The 20,871-nt window shown below is 43.6% G+C and overlaps 1 protein-coding gene across 2 annotated transcripts in view; it reads right to left on the reverse strand.

Annotated features, from left to right (window-relative positions):
- myo15b (myosin XVB) overlaps window positions 1–20,871 on the reverse strand; it is a 72,615-nt gene that overhangs the window by 10,419 nt on the left and 41,325 nt on the right. For both annotated transcript variants that reach the window (XM_088599486.1, XM_088599487.1), the window contains 28 exons: window positions 20,427–20,662; window positions 19,493–19,662; window positions 18,842–18,914; window positions 18,085–18,255; window positions 17,236–17,366; window positions 16,732–16,817; window positions 16,307–16,394; window positions 15,948–15,980; window positions 15,206–15,301; window positions 14,423–14,526; window positions 13,104–13,331; window positions 12,508–12,586; window positions 12,175–12,321; window positions 11,277–11,454; window positions 10,396–10,486; window positions 9,750–10,017; window positions 7,667–7,782; window positions 7,121–7,180; window positions 6,487–6,562; window positions 5,837–5,955; window positions 5,451–5,569; window positions 4,790–4,931; window positions 3,607–3,718; window positions 2,994–3,184; window positions 1,963–2,087; window positions 1,559–1,622; window positions 682–754; window positions 398–474 (listed from right to left, as the gene is read on the reverse strand). In XM_088599486.1, coding sequence (XP_088455612.1) covers window positions 398–474; window positions 682–754; window positions 1,559–1,622; window positions 1,963–2,087; window positions 2,994–3,184; window positions 3,607–3,718; window positions 4,790–4,931; window positions 5,451–5,569; window positions 5,837–5,955; window positions 6,487–6,562; window positions 7,121–7,180; window positions 7,667–7,782; window positions 9,750–10,017; window positions 10,396–10,486; window positions 11,277–11,454; window positions 12,175–12,321; window positions 12,508–12,586; window positions 13,104–13,331; window positions 14,423–14,526; window positions 15,206–15,301; window positions 15,948–15,980; window positions 16,307–16,394; window positions 16,732–16,817; window positions 17,236–17,366; window positions 18,085–18,255; window positions 18,842–18,914; window positions 19,493–19,662; window positions 20,427–20,662 — 3,453 coding nt within the window. The remainder of the gene's footprint in view (window positions 1–397; window positions 475–681; window positions 755–1,558; window positions 1,623–1,962; window positions 2,088–2,993; window positions 3,185–3,606; window positions 3,719–4,789; window positions 4,932–5,450; window positions 5,570–5,836; window positions 5,956–6,486; window positions 6,563–7,120; window positions 7,181–7,666; window positions 7,783–9,749; window positions 10,018–10,395; window positions 10,487–11,276; window positions 11,455–12,174; window positions 12,322–12,507; window positions 12,587–13,103; window positions 13,332–14,422; window positions 14,527–15,205; window positions 15,302–15,947; window positions 15,981–16,306; window positions 16,395–16,731; window positions 16,818–17,235; window positions 17,367–18,084; window positions 18,256–18,841; window positions 18,915–19,492; window positions 19,663–20,426; window positions 20,663–20,871) is intronic.

Consider the following 20,871-nt stretch of genomic DNA (forward strand, 5'->3'; position numbering starts at 1 on the left):
AATGTCACTACCTGGTTAGATCTTTACATCTACTAAAAAGCTCGTATGGAGGCCATTTAAAAAACCTGCACTACGGTTTCATGATTGGCATACACAATTCAGAGGACAAAGGAAAAGTATGGCCTATATCAAATCAAAACGTCAACACACCTGCAAATCACAAATTCTAAAATGTACCTGGACAGTGGTTCATGCTTTCCCAGGGAGTTCATGCATCTACCCATTGGATGGATGTTAGCCCGTTATGCCTTCTGGCAAACACCTTGCCCTGCCCTGTCCTTAGCTGCAGCCTAACCCTTCATCTAAAGTCAGTAGGTCAGAGATAGGCAGCAGTGATAGTGAAATTAGATACTGGATAGTAAAATGACAAAGAGGCAATATGAAAAAAGAGACTGACCTGCAGGATGCTTTTCACATAGACTCCCTCACCCTGCTGCTTCATCAAGGGCTGGTCCCCCATGAAACGCATCACATCTGCAAGGAAACACAGAAGACTGGGATGAAGAAAACCTGAAACTATAGAAATGCCAAGTGAAGCTCACCTGTAAAGGATTTTAGAAATGCAATCACAAAGCTTATTTAAATGATGGAACAGAACATACACTTGTGGAGAGTATTAATAGCATTGATGAGCAGGCCTGATATATAAGGGTTTCAGACTGTCAATGGGCGTGTACTCACTTGAGAAGCATTGTGCCGCCAGCTCATTGAGTTCATTGTCTGAGTAGAAGATCAGTGACTCCTGGATAGGAACCTGTGAGAGAGAAAGGGAGGAGAGAAAGAATGAGAGAGATGAATTGGATTCACAGAAGGCTAAGTCATTAATACAAAGAGGTGAGATTTTGTAAAGAGGGTATGGTCCTCTCAACAGGGTTACTATCACATGATCCTTCTCACAGATCTTTCGTTACTCTGTCCTGGACATTACTATAATTCTGTGAGAGACCAGAATAATCCTGGTGGGAACGATGAGTGGAGTTGAACTTGGAGATAGGAGAAAACAGAGGTGGCTGGAAATGAACACAGAGCAAGAGGAGGCCAGAGAAGGAGACATAGAAGGCACTTAGGAAAGAGCCCTTCTATTGAGCAAGAGATGATATACAGATGACAAGGCACTTTCCCTTCATTCTGTGACACTCTGATGCAGCCACTAATTCCTGTATACTTCCTACTGCAGATGATCACTTTAAAAATTGCCATTAGGAGGAACAAGGTCTTCTAAAGGAAAGGAATGTAAGCACCAAGTTTCTCCTAGTTAGAGGAAGATGACACAGCATTCATTAAAGGGCCAATATCCATTAGAAAATGCTGCCCCAGTTAAAGGAAGACAACTGAATGAAAGCAAAGGTTCTGAGTTTACATGCAGAGTCTGGACAGACGTACTGAATGAAAAATGTGCAGGGTACATTTTGGTCTTGGTCACATGGAGAAACGGAGCTGGTGAAGGATTCTAAATACAAACAAGAGATAGGCTCCCATAGAGGATGGGAGACAAGAGACTGAAAAATGCCCTGAGTAAGAGTGGCTGATGATATGGATTGGGAGATGCCAAACCTACCTTCGTGTACTGGACCATCTCAGATGAGCTCCTTCCTTCAGCACTCAGTCCCTTCCAGCCCATCCTGCAGACAGAAAAGGAAAACTGCTATGAGCTGACACTAACTACACTCAGAGCGCCACTGCACGCAAGAACACAGTTGGATAACAGCTAATCTACTAGGAAACTTTCTGATGCTTCAGCAGAAAATCACAAATCTAATAAGTTTTTGTAATTGTGATGAATGTTTATGCCATTAAAATATATGTTTTTAATTTTGATCGGACCTTCCTGCAAGAAAGGCAATCTGTTGAAAATCATCTTTCTTTGCCCAGGTCACATCAGTGGACCATTATTCTGTGGGTGTACCTTCCAATCAATATTGTCCTCCTCTTGTATAAATTCTGAACAAATTAAGCACTCACTTGATGGCAGCCTCTCTGAAGTACTTCATGGCGAATTCAGTCATGATATACTGGTTGACATCACTGTCGGATCCTGGCAGTGACCCCTCCCTCTCAAGCCCTGATGCTATGCTGGGAGCCTGAGTCTGCAACAATAGCCCACAGGGGTCAGCACTGGCCAGACATATTCTTTAAGGTAAAATGTCACTGTCTCCACACCTATTGAAGAATATACACTCTTCAGTAGGAATTCTGAATTCACTATCTTTCCAATCTATTGCAGATTTTTGCCACAACCAGCAGACCTCTACAATAGAGTGGATTATATAAATAATTAAGAAATAATATGATCCATGTAGCGGTTGAGGTACTGGTAGTCTTAAAGTTCTGCAACGGAGTGGAATGGAGGGACAGGCAAGCCCTGATGTACAATTACCTCCCCTCACAAGAATTACGAGCCGATATTTCTCCTTGCTTCCTGTTTCTGCCTAGAGGAGCAGCTTTTCAGTTAATGCTGCCATTCTTCAGGAACGACTCACTATACCTCACCCATCAGTCCTATGAAAGCTACTGCACTTGTCAAGAGAAAATATTTTAACCTGGAATTCTACAGTACTTTGAGGTTTGAGAGCTATGACTAATCCTGGATCACACCAGCTAAGTATAAGGGTAACGCCTTTCAAATGGTTAATCGTCTTAATAACATTTCCCATCACCCCCAAGCAACAGCCCCTTGGATCAGATTGGAGATTCTAATAGCCTTGTTCTCATTTTATTTTATTGCATTTACTTTTGCAGGAGCAATAATGCTTCAGTTTGACGAAATAACAGTTCTTAATGTTAGTAGGTGAACGTTAAGATATTCTAGTGAATAAGGTGAGTTAGTTACTGTGTGTAAGCTTTGTCAACATGAGGTCAGATCAAAGACCTACACTGTGCACGAGGGTCTGGTCCATTATTTCCCTGTCCCATGCCTAACTGAAGCCTGAGTGGAACCATTTTGCAGAAAGCCAGTCCTGTCTGAAGGGCTGTGGGTAAGATGGTTGACTCACCAAGGGTTTCTCTGGGTCTGCTTTGCCTTGTGTCTGTTTGGGCTGAGCCATGGGGGGTGCTGTCCTCAGGCTTTTCCTGAGCTCCTCTCGTCGGTCCAAATGGGAGCTATAATAGTCTGGGGGTGCAGCAGGCTGGGTGATCTCCGAGGGGAAGAGGCCAGAGCGCCCACCGATGGAGCCAAACTGCCAGCCTGCCAGCAACACAGGACTCACATCACTGCCACTGGATTGTGACAAATGTACTGAGGGTCTTTGAAACACTAGACTAAGTGTTTGTTGGTAGCACTGCGGCATGGTAGTTAGCACTTCTTCATAGCACCTGGGCCCTGGGTCCAATTCCACCCTGAGGTGCTTGCCTGTGTGTGTCCTCCCTGCATTCTGGGGGATGTTTGCTAGGTTCCTCAGCAATTTAATGTCAGAAATAATGCTATGGCCATCCATTAGTCTCAGTAAAATCAGGGTCAAATGCATCAGCGTGCAGAGTTCTGTGTTTTACAGCAGTGTGTTTGTGTGAAATGTGTCTGTTAGATGCATACAAGAGCATGGAAAGTGGAATGTGATTATTGTCACAGAATACAAATGAGCAGAATGAGGAAAAATAGTAACTCCTCACCTGGCTCCAGCCCCTCCATGTGCAGAAGCTTGATGATGTCACCCTTGCGGAAGTTGAGCAGACTTCTGTCATCCGTGACAAAGCTCTGGAGAGCGATCACATGATCTGAGTCCTGGGAAATGGGAGGAGAGATGGGGAAACAAATCAGGGCTTCTCATGCTGCATCACCAATGTGGGTGGCTTCTACAGCTTTGTTTTTGTAATTTGAGCTTGTATGCACTTTTATCAAACTATCAAACAACTAAAAAAAAAGATGTTTGTAAAATGCACCTGATTAAAACACCTGAAAACTACTTGAGCAATTTCTATTTGTGGAGTTTGTGGTGTTAGAGCTGCAGGTGTGTGCTAACTGACTAGTGAATGGGCACTGTAATTCTGGGTACGTCTGTGCCACCTTCTAGAAGAAAATGGGGTAAACATGAGTATAATAGTCCAAAGTGATGCTTGTCCTCTTAACATCATTTTATGCATTCTGCCTCTTAAAGCTTAAAGCTTCGCATTCCACGTTTTAGGAATTTGGGCAGCATGATGGAGTAATGGTTTGCGTTTCTGCCTCGCAGTACTGGGGCCCTACTTTCAATTTTGGACCTGGGGTGCTATTGGCATGGAGTAATTGGTTTTTGGGAAAACTGGCGCTGGCATGAGTGTGTCTGTGTCCGCGTGTGCTCTCGAGATGGATTGGAGTCCCATCCAGGTTGTATCCTGCCTTGCACTTGTTGCTTGGTGAGATGGATTCCAGCTCCCCTGTGACTCAGAATTGGATGAAGTGGTTCGAAAATGGAAGGGTAGATGACGAAGTGGTTGATGGACTGATGTGAATGCAGGGATCAGGTTGCAAAGCTAGAAAGAGGACCTTCAACACAGAGAGATCCAGATCCAGAGATCCAATCTGGTCACCAGGTTTACAGCATAGTGCCTAGCTTTGAAATTGAAAGTGAAAGGGCACCATCTGCTCAAGATGTATGTTGACCCCTAGGAAGAGAGGCATGCACACCACAAGAGGTGAAGAGCGATTCACAAGGCCACCACCATCAACAGGGGAAAAGAGGAACAATCAGTTCTCATATTAAAACCCACAGAGCATTTCATAGTCTTAAAAGTACCACAATGAAATCTGTGGAGTACTGAGCACAGAGATCTTCCAAGTTTAGGAAGCCGGACGCGCGGGGTGAGAAAGGGTTACCTTGAGCAGTTCGGAAAGGAAGAGGCGGACCATAGCATTGATCTGAGGGGCACGGTGAGAATGAAGCGTCAGCTGGTCGTTCTTCAGAGCAAACTCTACAGTGTTACTGCCTTTCAGGTCCACCGACAGCACCTCTGCATAGCTGAGCGCAGAGGAAGGGGAGACAGTCAGGATTTCACAGAAGTTCGACCCAACAGTACAAGAGACAAGATCTTGGTTATTTTCTGCACTTCATTTCTAGAATTCCCACAACTATCCAACATGTGAAACAGGTCACTGGACACTCACAGTGCAGACTGAGCTCTAGAGTCAAGATATTGCTGATCTCATGTCTTGCTTGTCTCTTCTAGGCTATGTTATGAACTGCATGTGACAAGGATTCGCTAGGTGATGTGTTTGATTGGAGCAGAAACGACTGAGTAATATGGAAAGGTAAAGGGAGAAGGAGGTGGAAGACAGGGTGTGTAAGAAAGACAGTGTGAGAGGTATGAGAGAAAGAGAAGTGTTGTGAAAGAAAGAGTATGAGAGAAAGAGTGTGAAAAGGTATGAAATAATGTGGGGCGAGGGGGGTTGAGGGTGACAGAGAGAGTATTTGACATGGAGAGAGACTTTGATATACAGAGACAGATAGTGGGGCATATAGGTGCCACTGGAGTCTGACCTGTAGCTGCGCAGCACCTTGAGGTGTTTGGGGTTGATGCCTGAGGCCTTGACCACCCGGAGCAGCCGGATGCCACGGTGCGAGACCCCCAGAAGCTGAATATCGCCTCTGTTCCCTCCCTGACAGAGAGACAAGGATGTAGGGGATAAGGTGGCATAAGAATTACAACAGAAAGGATGTCACGACTTTCTAAATCCTAACCGTATATCGGGCACCGCCTGTACATATCAGGCCATGGGCCTCATGGTACTAGGACAAAGATAGCACACAGCATGATCCAAGGGTCTGAAAAGTCAGATGCTCTCAATGGGTTTCACCCAGGATTCCACTTATATGTGCACTCCATTCCAGTTGTGGAAAAGCTGATGCACAGCCTTGGCACTCACAGTAATTGGGAAGAGGCGTGAGAAGTAGGTGGCCCAGTTGTCCCGGGCTGCCAGCACGATCCTCTTCTTCATGGCATCGTCCTGCAGGGAGCTGATGCTGCTGCCCACGTGGAAACTGGCTGTAAGCAAGAAGGGAAGAGGTTACAGAGCAGTATCCCCTTGTGGGCTTCGCTTCATGCTGAGATCTCGTGGCCAGCTGGTTGCAACACAATCGTGGTGCTTCAGAGGAGATATTATATTTGGAATTTACTTTTCCCCCCCCCCACAAGCATGGTGGAAGATGTAGTCCAGCAGACCTACAGAGACTACCTCTTGAACCCACGATCTCATTCATTCGGTCACTACCCAAAGCTCATGACCATAGGTGAGGACGGGATCAGCTCTAAGCATTAACATGGAAGCTCAGTGGGACTTCACTAGTCCAAGAAAGAGTCACCATAGAGCAGCAAACCAGAAAGGTTGATAACCTCAACCCCACCCAACCTTTTGTGCTCCAGTCCCAGTCATAGGTGAACCCAAATCCACAGTTGTAATTTGTGGTCAACAGGGCAGAACCTCAGCTCCCATTTAGACCCTGGATCACTCAGGAGCTCCATCTGTATATTTTTCAGTGCCCGTCCCTCCACTCTCCCAAAAGGCAGAGTTCTCACCCAGCAAGTCCCTCATCTTGCGACGCTCCTCTCGGGTAATGCGGATGCAGGAGTCCGAGAAAGTGTCCCTCATGATCTGTTGAAGAAAGTTGTCTTGAATTAAGTGGGCCCATTAGGCTCCCATTTGCTTTTTTATCCAATTGAAAGAGCAAGCTATAAAGTTACAAAAAATGCAGTGTACAATGGCACCATGGTTTGCTAAAGTATTTTAAGTCTTAGCAGAATCTGATCATAAACCTTTGGGGATTTAACTCTTGTAGCTCTTGCACAATAAGTCATTTTCAGTTTGCCCATCAATCAAATAAATAAAAATGCCAGTATCAATCACAGTCTACTCCTTTTTCCAACAAATGTCCTTCAAATGTGTGTTCCCACTATACACGCCTAACAGTAAAAGGATTGTTACTAGTTTTTGTTACTAATTTATTTGACTGAAGCTTTTGTCAATAGCAACTTTTTGTTTCCATTCACTGTACATAGAGTTTGTTCTTTTTTCTCAGATGAAGTATTTGTTTCACAGGCTCAGCAGCAGTGTCTCATTTGGTATTTTAAACCATAATCTCCCAGTTATGGATCCAGAACCTTAACTACTGCTGTACATGGCTGCCCCAGGGCAACATGGATTGCCTCTTACCTGCTCACATAATAGGTTTAGAATATAGGGGTTGTTGAACTTCTCTCTGGGGTAGAACACCTGGAAAGAGAAAACAGGCAGCATACTGACAAACAGTCCATTAGACACCTGAAATAGAAACCTGTCATAGAAAGAGATGAAGACAAAAATCCATCCATCCATTTTCCAAACATTCTATCCAATACAGGCAGCCGGAGCCTATCCCAGCAGGCAGAGGGGTGCAAGGCAGGCACGCTAGACGGTCCATTGCAGGACACGCAGATACACATGCTTACATTCACACCAGGGCCAATTTTCCCAGAAGCCAATGAACATACCAGTATGCCTTTGCACTATGGGAGGAAACTGAAGTACACAGAGGAAACCTATACAAATATGGGGAGAACATACAAACTTCACATAGATAGCACCCTAGGAATTAAACCCAAGGTCCCAGTGCTCTGAGGCAGCAATGCTAACCACTGCAGCACCCTGCAACCCACAAATACAAAGAGCAGCTATAATTCCTGCCACAGGTATTCTTTGTTTCTCTTTTCCTATACTTACCTCTTTGCGAAGAAACAGCCTGCCTGGCATGTTGTTGTAGGAGAAATACACACTGGCTGAAAACTTGTACAGCTGAGAGCGGATGTTGTCATCACGTATGGCTTTAGGCACCTGACCTGTAAAACGCATCAGAGAGACCATCACTTCTGCATGCTGCTTCAAAACATTTACCTCAGGCCTTTAAAACATTCATTACACAAAATAGATATGCAGTCTGAATTACATTTGGAGGTCCAAAAGCTTTCACTCAGGCCAGCTTAGTTTACTTGAGATCACAAGGAGTTGTAAATGGTTAATGAATAACTTTTACTCTTTCCTTAAGTAGATTTAATAGAATAAGATCCAACTCGAAGGTTTAGTTACAGTATGTTGACCGTTTCTAGAATCAGTAAAACATCTGCCCCTTCTATGCTACTCTTATTTGTTACTAAACTTTGTCCTTCTTCAGCCCAAGGTGTTTTTCCGTTTCTTACTTGGCAAATGCTAAAGTACTCAATAGCTTTAGTAAAAAAAAATTTTAAACATCATCTACTTCCCTTTCATTTTCCATAAACATCTCATTATTAACTTTGAGACTTAATCTGTTAGTGTTTCAAAATGTCTGCTCATAGAACATTTAAACCAAGCCCTTCTAAAGTGGCAGGCTGCCAAGTCTAGTTAAATATTAAGGAATACAACAAAACCTGAGAACAGAAAACAAAGCTTTCAAGGTCTACAAAAATACATCACAGTAATGTAATAGTGTTTTATGAACACAATAGAGATTCCAGCTGAAATATCTATGCACTACCAGCATGCAATCCAACAGATGTCAGATATACTGTATAGAGGAAGGGTCTGGAATGAGACTTAATTAACCTCTCTAATACATGCAGGAAGTTCTGTCTAGGTCTTATAATGCAGGAAGACCATTTTCAAACCCATGACATTTGCTTTTTTTCACAGAATACATTCATCGAACATCCTCTTCAACATTACGAGCAATGGAAGAGAACAGTAGGTTCAGGCAAATTTTGTTTTAGGTGCCCATAAGCAGCTTAGCCGACTGGTTATGACTGGTTATGTGTAGAGGGGAAGGTTTTGAAGAACTTTAGTTAGAACTTGAAGAAGAGTTACTGTAGGCTTCTGTTTGTGTTTCCCTTTAGGTTTCCCTCAGTAAATAAATAGCACATTTACCACCTTACGCTGTGTATGTGTTGCCTGAGACAGCCTATTTAAAAGAGACTCATTACTGTGTGGCTTTTTGGCAGTATCACAATAAGTAGATGCCATCCTGCTACATAACAAAAACGTGTGATAAACTGTATTGAGATCACATGCAATAAAGAACTCTAACATTTAAAATGGAGAACACAGGCCACTTATTTACACTCAAAGGGCTGTGGGTATAAGCTACCCAAGGATGCTGCTGTAGCGGATGCCCTGACGTCCTCTAAGAAACAGCTCAATAAGATCCTAGGATTGATTACTGGGCTAGCAACCAAACAAAGTGGATCTGATTGGCCAGTTCTTGTTTGTATCCCTTTCTATGCTACAAGCTGAATCTGTGCATTCTGTTCTGCTTTCCCCTCCCTGTCCAGAATATGAGAAGAGTATATCCTCTCCTGGGTATTGCCACATTAGGCTCTCTCCTTGGTCATTGTGTTGAGTCAGCAGGTCAGCAGTGACATTGTGCACAAATCAATGCTAGAATAGCTCCAGTCATGCTTTGTCCTTTTACAGGGTATGAGCAAGACCTGAATATTATGCCTACAACCTTAAAAACAATTTTGGAGCAGGGGTAGTACTGAATCTGAACCTGAACCCCATTTAACTGGAAATAGAGGAATTATTTTACGGATTTCTCCAAGACATTCTTGTGACCCTGGATGAGTGCATTTCATTAGCAATTGAGATCCCATTACATACAAAGAAAAACTGCAGATAAAATCATTTTCCTTTTCAAACGGACACTGCTTCAACATCTAGCACCATCGGTCGTTTTCTCATGACAAGAGACCTGCTCATCCCAGGTAAATTTGTGCGAAGACGCAAATGATAAAAACTATTTTAAAAGTGAAGATTTGCCTGTAATGGTACTCACTTGGGGCTGGAATTGCTGGTGGGGGAGGGATTGGAATGTCAGGGGGTGGAGCCTGTTCTGCGTTTTGAAGGGGTGAGGGAGGAGCTGAAGAGCGAGTGGAGCCGAAAAGGTCAGCCAGTGAGCGCTGCTTCTGCTTCATACTGCTGGAGATGGACCGTGGACCCCTGGTAGGCAGGGCAGGAGCAGGAGGTGGAGCGGCAGGGGGCGGGGCTACAGGGGGCGGGGCCATCCGTTTTTCAGGCTGTGCAGGAGAAGATCCTACAAACTTCTGTAAGAGCAAGAGATGAAAACAGTTGACATGGAAATCAACCAGATCCCATCCACAGAAACAGTAATAGGTTTGTCAATAGTACGCAGATCTTCCATGTACACCATAACAATAATAGAAGTGTAGAAAGAACTGCACACTGAACATTTTAAGTTGGTAGCTTAAACAAACCTTATTCTCAGAAGTTTAACATTTTTTTTATCAATTAAAAACAAATACTTCATGTCATAAAGTTGGCATCATGGAATTTGTTTACCTTTTCACCAGCTGTCTGTATGAAGATCCTCTCACATCTTCCTTACTGAGATTAAAAGCGATTTTAGCATGCTCTCGATATAACACATTAAGGAGAGAACAGATGAGTGAGACAGCACTCACCTGGGGTGGGACAGCGGGTCCCTGCATCCTCAGAATGGCCAATGCCTCCTCCTTGGGGTCTTTCTTCTTTACAAAGCACTTGGCAGGCACTCTGTAGGAAAGTACACAGGTGCTCAGATGTAGATCCTTCCCAATTAGCAAGCACAGGGCCTTCCAGCTCTTGTTCATTTATCCAAGATAAAGGTTTTACATGCTCCTATCAATATAACTGTAAATGCTTTCACTTAATTGTCAGGTTTCCAAGATGATTTAATATGATTTGATTGTTTCCCACTGTTGCAATCAGGAACAGCAATTTTAAATGATTTCTAAATATGAGTAAATGCCTGTTAATTCACTCCTCAAAGAACCAAGCTGCCCGTAGGATGTGACCTTAATGTTACCTTCTGCTATGAGGATGAGCAAATATTAAGGAAAGAAAGCAGAAACCTCTTTATTACTGTCCATTTACAGTACAGTAGTTATACAGTATTACATACTATAGTCAAAAGTCAGTTGTTACTTCTTTCTTTATTGAACAGGAATATTTTTCTGAAGGGCTATACAATTAGACTGGTCATGTCTACACTAGAGTTCACAAGGTCATGTGTTATAATGCAGTTTGGTTTAAGATTCATTTTTAAGGACAGGTTCTTTAAGTTAATTACAGCATATTTAACACGAAGGAGAAACCCCTGCATTCACGTTTTTTATTCAAAACTGTATTTTACACATAATCCCCTTGAAAGGTGGATTCTGTCTTTGCTTTCAGACAAAATCTGTTGCACTGTATTAATTCTGTGATTCAGGCCAAGCGAAAACTTAATGTACTGTATCTTATACAGCTTTCTGAATCTGTTGGGGAAATTAGCTCTTCCTTTCCCTTGTGACTTCAAACTGACCTGACAGGCTCAAATGGTTTTGGCTCTGGAATAGGACGGTTCTGGTACTGTTTGATAATCTCCCGAATCTCACGGCTAGGCTCAGGTTTAGGGGCGATGGCTGGTGGATTCTTCTTTGCAGATATTTTTGTGCTTTCCTTCTTAGCCTCTTTCTTTTCTGGTCTTTCAGCTGCTTTTTCTGAAGATGGCAGAGAGAAAAAGACAAGAAAGAGGCATTTTGTAACAAAGCCATTTCTACACAATAAAACCTGAAATACCAACTTCAAAAATTGTGATAGGGCAGCAGATTCAGACAAAATGGTAGCTTCTGTCAGAACGACATTCCCCAGAAAGCTGTGGGGGAATAACCTGCCATCCTCAGTCATCTGACCAGCAAGAAGAAGGTCATTTAAACACCAGAAAGGAGACTTACAGGGTTATACTGTACCTCTGCTGTCTTGTGACAGAGGGAAGATCCATGTGAGTGTGTTACCCCACTGGAAGAAGGAGATGAGTGAATAATGAATGGCCAACAGATGGGTCCATGGAAAGTGAGTTTTGCAAGAGTCTCAGGAAAAAAAGTATTTAATTGGGAAAGAGTTTCAAAGAGAGAAACCTGTTTGGAGGTGGTATGTGTCTTAACTGCCTGGTTAATATTAAAGAGGGACTTTGAAGATGTCTAGTTAGTAGCTCATTGGGGAGCTTGGATTTTGTTTTTCTAATTTGTTTGAGCTTTCACTGTAAATAAAAGAATACTATTTTTACCTTTAAGCTGCATTTGGGTCTGTTTTCCTCTGACTCAGCTATTAAAAGATGGCTGTTACAGAACAACAACTGGGTTGGTTTCCCATTTGAGATTACTGATCACATACTGTAGTAATCAAGTCTTGTAACCAAGACCTGTAGAGGGGACTCTCACCTTCTGGTTTTAGTGTCTCCTGGAGATTAGGAGGCTCTGGAGGTGTTTCAGGAGGGTCTTTCTGCTCCACTTGGATGGCAGGAGGTGTCTGGGACCTTCTGGCTTTGAAAGAAGGGTTGATCTTTGCCACACGAACTTCCTGGGCACCTGGAGGAGGAGCACCAGGAGAAACAACACTAGACATTTTCCACTCCAAGTGCAGGCACACCAGAAGGGAACCCATTTCAGTTTGTAATGGAGAGATCTGATGCAGATGCACTACCCTGACGACTGATCATGTCAAAGGTCAAAAACTAAGAACGGATTTAATCATTATCAGGACACATCACCCACCAATCCTCTGGAAAAACTCTCTCTTCTCCTGAAAGGAGTCCAGCTGTTCGGGGCTGGACAGATCAAGTTCTGGTACCACCTGTGAAAACAGATACAAGTTACAGATATTGAGCTCTCTACATTATAAAAATGTTGTTTGCTGATCTTAACTCTGTTATGTTTGGTAGCTGTAACAGTTTAGGCCTTTATAAAAAGAAGGTTAAAGAAAGCCCAAGCAACACCGTTGTGGCAGTTTCAACAGATAACATGCTACAGCTGCTACAGCTGATTATTATTGGGGATTTTCTTGTGCTGCAGAAGAATTTAAGCTTCAAGAAAGAATTTTGGAAATTATTTTTCAGATTGTCTTGGATGATGATCCTCCCCAGCATCTTTCCTAGCATGATTCAATTGCAAAGGCCAAGGGAGTTCATGTTCAACTGCCTCTGAATAGATGTTCTCTGCGGCCCACTCTTGCAGTTGTTGGAGAGTTGTAGGAGATCCATGCCCCAGCCACAGATTTCTGCACACCGAAAATAAATGCTTTCTGTCGTCTGTCCTAACGCAGGAGGCACACGTCATGTGCAGTGATGCCCTCTGGTGTAAAGTGGTCTCACCTCAGGCTCTGGGCTTCTCCGCTGGACAGATGGGGGCTTAGGGGAAGGGGTCCTGTTCCTACTGGTCTTTGTTTTGGGGGCAGTGGGGGGTGGCGGGGGTTGCTGCTGCGGTTGTCTCTGCTGCTGCTGATCTTCCTGTTGTCGCTGCTGCTGTTGCAGCTGTCGCCGTTGCTGCTCCTGCTGCTGCTGCTGAGACAAGGTCATTGCCTGGAGGGTCATCTGCTGAGCCTGTGGAAGACACACAGATGGAAAGGCTTATCTACGGTCCATACGAGGACTGTGCAAAAAAAAAAAGTGTATCAACTAGTTCAAGCACAACCACAACTGGGAGCCAGTTTTCTTAATATAGAACAGGCTTAAATATTTTTTTTGTCTGTTTTCTCTAGGGATCCCATATTTACAATTGCCATCAATTTATCTATCTAAAGCTTTCCTCTGTTAAGAGGGTCTCTGTGAACTTTGAACACACTTTTCCTGCAGAAGATGCAATATTTTGTAAGGTGGACATTCAGATCTGGATTAGAAGAATGCTGGACACAAGGGCTACTATGTAATTCTATCCTGTTATAAAGGAATGCGTGCTACGAAACCTAAGTAACCAATTGTATTAAAAGAAGTTATCTTTAGCAAATAGGGAGGTAGGAAGATGTGTGTGATTTTGGAACACTGCCAATCTTGTAAGCACAGGGAAGCGTGACAGATAACAGAACAATATTTAAGGACTGTTCTAGTTAAATTACCTTGAGAAAAATACACTGAGCATCCCTGTATGTTTCGCTCCCATATGCATGAAATAAAAACTTTTTTTAACTTTTGAGACGGACTCCTTAAGGTGAAACGGGGAAAACTTTCTCCAACAAATCCAAGGTGATTTTGAATCAAATTATACCATTGTATTTCCAAATACAAAACTGTGAGGAACAAACACAAAGTCCGAGATGTAACCACAGTAAATGAGGAACAAGAATGTGATACACTAATCCTGATCAGGTTTATTACCTACACATCACAGGAAAGTCTAGTAAAGGTGTTAGATTGTAAGGGGCTGGTGATGCCAGCAAACAGAAGACACAGATTAAAGATCTTAAAGACCTTGAAGAGCTGATGATGCAGTAAAATCCCTTCCAAAATATGTCTCTTTTTGTGCTAAGAAGTCTTTCTTTTTCATTTAGGTTTGCTAGAATAGCTTGTTTGAATGGCACGTAGACACTAAGAAATTCCTGATTGTAGACTCAGTGCAGATTCCTGCTGTTCTAATAGTCCTGTACCACAAATGGGTAGTGACCAGTCTGGGGCAGCTGCCTGCTGCTCACACCCACCAGGAGTAGGGCCTGCTGGTTGATGAAGGCCTGCTGTTGTGCTGCTACTTGACTGGGGTCCAGGGCTGGCACAGCTGGAGGGGCAGCCGCAGGCATCATCATAGCTGGGGGGAGAGATTCAGATAAGTAAAAGTGGGAAGAAGTGGTAGGAAGATTGAAAAGAACCTCTGTAAACCACCAGTGGATTCTGTATTCCCATTAGCAACATTCTGAGACAGGACTGGGGTCGTAAGATGTCCCTGGGCTGAGAGAAACCTGCTTTAATCTTTATTAATCTTGATGAATTAGCATCTAATTGAAAAATCAATTGGTGGTTATGGGTTGATAACCATTGGATGCTCAGGCATTTGAACATCTCTACTTAAAAAAACGTATAATCACAGAGCACATTCAAATGAACTGAATCCCAGCTCAAACTGAAGCATTTGACTGTGTTCCCTGAACAAAGATGTATAGTATGTAGTATACACAGCATCACGCATCAGATTTGCATTCCGAAGAAGCTGAGATCAGCAATATTTGGCGGAAAACATTTTGTTAGATATGAGAGGAAAGCACTTCAAGTTAGCATATCAAGGTGGCAACCAACAGACCAGCTGCAGCTCCAGCCTCCAGCATCACATGACACACCATCACGCCTTCACAATGTTGGCAATTTCCTGAATGCATATTCTATAGGAGCTGATGCACAGGAGAGGTATCTTATACAAGCATGCCCATACAAATGGAGTGCAATTGCTCAGGTTCAATGACTGGGCAAACACATTGCATGATCAGGCTTACATGGTTGCATCACTGGCATAGAGGGCATGACTGGCATCATGCCACCCATTGGTGGAATGGAGGAGTAAGGGGGCATTTGTGGAGTCACTGGCATACCTGGTTTGAAGAGACACGGCAGACATGAAGCACAGGTTAGAGGAGAATCATCTAGGCACAGACCCTTTCAGAAATTACCCATCCATAGCTAGAAACTGCTGAAATCCTTAATACAGACTGTGTTATTACAGAAACTCACAGAAGGAGAATGCAAACAAATGCAATCCCATTTACAGTATCCACAGTAGATAACAGTAGTATGAATGCAGCATATAAACATGTAATTAAAAAAAGCATATGTCTTAGAGAAAGACTAAAATCAGAACAATATAACAACATGCCTTGTAAACAGTAAAACCAAGGATGGTTGAGGCCCCCAAAGTACTGCAAGGAACACCACATACCTCCAGAAATACAACCAACTGGGAGAAGCAAAAATATAAGGGTGTGGTTGGAGAGCAAAAGATCCATGACATGCTTTTGGTTTCAAGTACTCGAATTGCTATTATACCCTTAGCATGGAACTTCACTGCAATTAATTCAGCAGTATATAATAGATGTGTGTCTGTATTCACTGGAGGAATTCTTTATGATGGATCAGCTCTCCACCTTCCCAGACAAGTCCATTACCAGTCTAGGAACAGCCTCTCAGTTAAATCTTAACTGAATGTTTTGAAGATGCCTGATGTAAAAACTCCGCACTCACCCATAGGGTAGCCAGGCATAGTCATTGGAACACCTGTAAAAGAATATCAGTCTGAGAACAATGGACAAACTGCTCCATTCTGATCTGTTGAGTAAAATGCTGTTTTGCTAATGCTGAATGTGTGGGAAAATGTGCATAGTGTATTAAACATATACATAAATGTTTATAAAATAATAACAGATTTTTGTCTATTTCAATGACAGGAATTGAATCTCTGATTTAGACAGGGTAGTAATTTAATATCATACCTGTAAACACTAGTATACAAAAACTAATGGAAAGACAAAATGAAATTTGTGGGAACTAAAAATTTGTCCAATGTATGACAACTTCCCAAAACAGAGCGTGGCACTGGGTACCTGTGGTAGGAAACATCCCAGGCTGTGTGGGGCCTATCCCTCCTCCTCCTTTCATTCTGTGGTTCAACATGCTTGCTCTCTCCATGTCCTTGAAAAAAAGTCAAGGTGCAGAAAGACTGGATAAATACAACTGTTCCTGGGTGTCTTGGTGATTGGACTGCACACACAAAAAGGGCTTGTGGTCAGCAGGTTTTAATCTTCTAGCTTCAGTGTCTTAAAGCTCATGAATTACTGCCAGGCTAACTGTTTTCACATCATAGTGTACAGCAGGGCTTGTCAGAAGCCCACAAAAGACAGTTGCTCTAAAATCTAGAAAAGGAAACAGCTGTTATAGGTGGACCTTGTGCACACCTCAGGTGTTCAGTAAGGGGCAAATGGTGTGAGGTGAGTTGATAGTGTTTGTTTTTCTGGTTACTGTTACCAACCGGAGGCCCTTGGCCAAGCACAGGATCAAACAGGTTATCCAGATAGGAGTCCATATGTCCTGGGGGGCGTCTCTGGGGGGCATAGCCTGTAAAGAGAATGGGAAGGGTATTAGCACATCATCACAGCACTATCATCCATAAAGTAAGAATTAAGTAAGAAGTTACTGGAACTCTAAGATGAATACTGTATATTTATACAGTATATCATATGTCTAAGAATCTGCATGGGTCACTGTGTCACCATGGTGGGGACTGCACTAGAAAATAAAATGTCATGCGAATTAAAACTGATTTAATGCTATCATTTCAGAGATATATTACAAATCTAATGAAATGAAAATATATTTCCATTGTCACAGCAGTACCTAAGAGCAAAAAATCACAATAACCTTATGGTTTTCAGCTTCACTTCCATATATTTGTCTCCCTATAATCTTTTGCGTCAGAGTAGCACAAGTGGCAATACAGGATAAAAACATAAATCAACTGAGTGAAGAGCTTTACCATCATAACCAGAGGAGGAGGTCTGGGCATCCCAGGTGCCCTCCTCTGAGGGGTACAGATCTGGGGGCAGTGAGGGCGCTTGCATGGTTGGTGCAGGAGGGATGAAGTCATGCAGGTCTGAGGTCATGTCCCTGACAGGGAAACAATGCACAGCAGCAAAGACAACAAGAGTTCACAGCTTGTTTCACAATAACTCCTAACCTGCTGCGAACTGATTCTGAGGAATTGATACACGATTATTCAAGATCCATTAATCATGCAAAAGAAAATCCAGGTATGTTAATTGTAGGATGGCAAGACGTGCAGTGATTAGTACTGCTGCCCTGCAGTGCTGGGGCCTGGGGTTCAATCCCTGGGGTGCCCAGACTTTGTATGTTCCCCTTGAGTTTGCATGGGTTTCCTCAGGGCACTCTGGTATCCTTCCACAGTCCAAAATCATACTGTTAGGTCAATTGGTTTCTGGGAAATCTGGCCCTAATGTGAGTGTGTGTTTTAGCGTCTGTGTGTGCCCTGGAATGGACTGGCATCCCATTCAATGTGTATACTGCCTTCCATCTGTTGCTCGCCAAGACAGGCCCCAGCTCCCCCATGACCCCGTATGGGATAAAGCGTTTAGAAAATGAATGGATGGATTTTACTTGTAACAGAACAGCTTGTGCAAGGTATAAATGTTTTTAAATCTGCTAGCATTTCGGAAATAGAAACATTCTGAGAGAGTTTAAGAGGAAACTTCCATGAACACCTTCATGATGGACACTTTTTAAGGTACAGCCCTGCTATAGTCTGTCTGTCTGTCTGTGTGTCTGTGTGTGTGTGTGTGTCTGTGTGTGTGTGTGGTGGAGAACGTACATGTCTCCTTCAGAGGTGAAGAGGTAGTCGGGGACAGGGCACTGTATCTGTGAGCTCTTGGCCTCCACCTCCCCGATCAGGTCCATTACAAAGTCACAGCCCGCCATGTCCTTCCAGTCCTCTCCGGTGAAGAGAGACAGTGACCAGCCCCTAGGGGGCTCTGGCAACCCCCTGAAAAACAGTCGGCTGGCAATGAGAAAGCAGTTTGAGGACTGTTTACCCATGCCAAAATAATGCCCAGCCCACATCTTGGGCCAATGTGCGGTGCCCCATTTGGATTGAATTTCATCAACATCGATCATAACGAGATTACTCGATCAGTCCGTCAGGTTCAACTGTTGTCACTTTAACAAACTTTTTGGGTGATGTAAGTCAAAGGAAACAGGCATGCCCATTTCAAAACTGCTTACATTTTGCCCATGCTTTTTACAAAATAACATTTTCATCGTTAGGTTTTAGGATTTAGCACCATGGCATTTTTTCTTTTACGTCAGACACGCAGGAAATAATTTCTAAAGCTACAATTCAACTCCTTTTTCTTCTTAATAGGCACTGCTATGTTTTACAGAGGCGTTACGATGCTTGAGTATAGCTGTAAAGGTGGAAATAAAAACCGCTCGCACAGGGGCCCTACTGAAAAGAAACAGCACCTTCACTTGTTTCACAGACACCAGTGTGAAGTGCAACTTTGATTAAAACCAGAGACTCTGAGTTAAGAAGGTTGACAAAAGAAGCTGACAAGGTTGATCAGGCTTACCTGAAGTGGAGGACCCAGGAGCACAGCTGCTCTCCTGTGGTCCAGGACTCCACTTCTGCTGTCAGCGACTCTTCTATAGAGGAGAGGGACAAGAATGATGTGGTGTACAGGATGGCCAGTACCCTCATGCTGACATGCAGTTACCATTTGCAACCACTGGAAGCACACAAGTACTCTGAGCTAAACAATTTTGCTATAAACAGATTAACTTGGAAACTCCGTACCAGGTCTCTTGCTCAGCCCTTTTTTACATAGCTAAGTGTCTGTTGATCATCAGAGTTCATGTGTAAGAATTCTGCATAATACTTTGGCAGGTTTATGGTATTTCCAGCTTTCTTATAGTTTTTACCATGTAATGACATGCGACACTTGAACACGTTCTGTGGAATTTGTCAAGGTGACGGTTAATGAAATCCTCAATGTCCTAAATGAGGAGTAACCAAATGTATATTAATACCATCCATTCACTTGGTGTGGTCATGGTTTCTCACAGTCTGTTCACTGCCTCACACTGCCATACATACTGTAGTGCTCAATACTCTAACTGTAGTTCACTGCACTTTACACTGTTTTTACCATAATAAAGCACAGTACCCATTTCTAAAGCCCACTCCTTCAGCAGACTCAATCCAGCACCTGAGCGCCTCTCACCATTGTAAGTGTGAACCTCAAGCACCATCTTTCCTTTCCTGTGATTAGTTGTCCACTCCAGCTGCGTGGGCGGCTGCTCTCTGCAGGCAGGGGCCGGGTGCTGCAGGCCGGTCAGGACCTTGTGCTGGCAGACTGAGCGGTACTCCCCCGGGGCCTGGTCCGACACGTACCTGCGGGCAATGCCACCACCCCACACAGGTCACGGCAGCAGCATCAAACCCTCTCCACCAATCCCCCCGTCCTCCGCCCCTCCAGAGCTGTCTGCAAGCTGCTAAGAAATTATTTACAATTCCTCCGCCTTGCTAAGAAATGTAACTTAGCAGCTCCAGGCATATCAAACAGTTTTCATGATCCTTGTCGCAACTCCATATCTTATCTTACAAGGTCCACATTAATAAAATAAACACCTGACAGCATGCATTAAACCACACCGGCTGCAATAGCAGCTCCATTAAAAAACGAACTGGAAATTATAAATCTAGGAGAACCATTTATGTGCATCACAGGACAAGTCCTGTTCTCAAAAGTCAGAATCCTTCAGGTTTCGCCCCCCTGCTTTTCAGTTTGCAACTAAATCTACTGGGTTTTCCAATGGATTAGCTCAATTGTGCAACCGATATCAGAAGGGGAATGAAAGCAGAGAACCCTGTTGCGCTTGAGGAGTGGGTTTGTTCATACATGGTGCACAGATGGGCATGAAGCACAGTACCCATTTCAACCTAGCACCTGAGCGGTTCTCACCATTGGAAGTGTGAACCTCTTGAAAGTTCCACAGTAATGATATAAACACCTGCCAGCATGCATTTAACCATAATGACTGTAATAGCAGCTGTGCCCAGCTTCCCGATCAGAATGATGTTCTGCAAGTGTGCTCTTGACCAGACCTGATGGCACCTGTCAGGCACAGAGAACATCAGCAGTGGGTGATGCCTACTTGAGCAGGGGTTTGTCCAGGGCTGGTGAGGGCATGAAGGTGCCCAGGGAGGTGGCCAGGAGCAGCCAAGCCCGCAGCCTCCTCTCATCGTCCGCCTGGCTCCAGCTCTGGTGTACCAGCTGGCAGAGGATCTCGTCCCGCAGGGGGGGGCGATCCAGACCACGCTTAACGATGTAGTTCCCCAAGATCATCTCCCGCCAGTCCCGCAGGTCTGCAGCCCCCACAAACCGCAGGATCTATGAGGAGCCGGAGGCAGGAAGAGAAGATAAAAACAGAGAACGTTACAATTTGCTCTCTGCTTTCTGAGAGAAACAGCAAACAGTCAAAGATGCAAATCTTGCAATAGATTTTAAGAAACATTTTTGCAGTTTAACAGCTCAGAGGAACTAGTTTCAAAGTTAGACTGGAACCAGTTGTTCCTTTAAATATGCTTAATTACGTGGCT

This window comes from Lepisosteus platostomus, chromosome 11 (assembly GCF_059453375.1).
Source record: "Lepisosteus platostomus isolate fLepPlt1 chromosome 11, fLepPlt1.hap1, whole genome shotgun sequence".
Classification (NCBI taxonomy): Eukaryota; Metazoa; Chordata; class Actinopteri; order Semionotiformes; family Lepisosteidae; genus Lepisosteus; species Lepisosteus platostomus.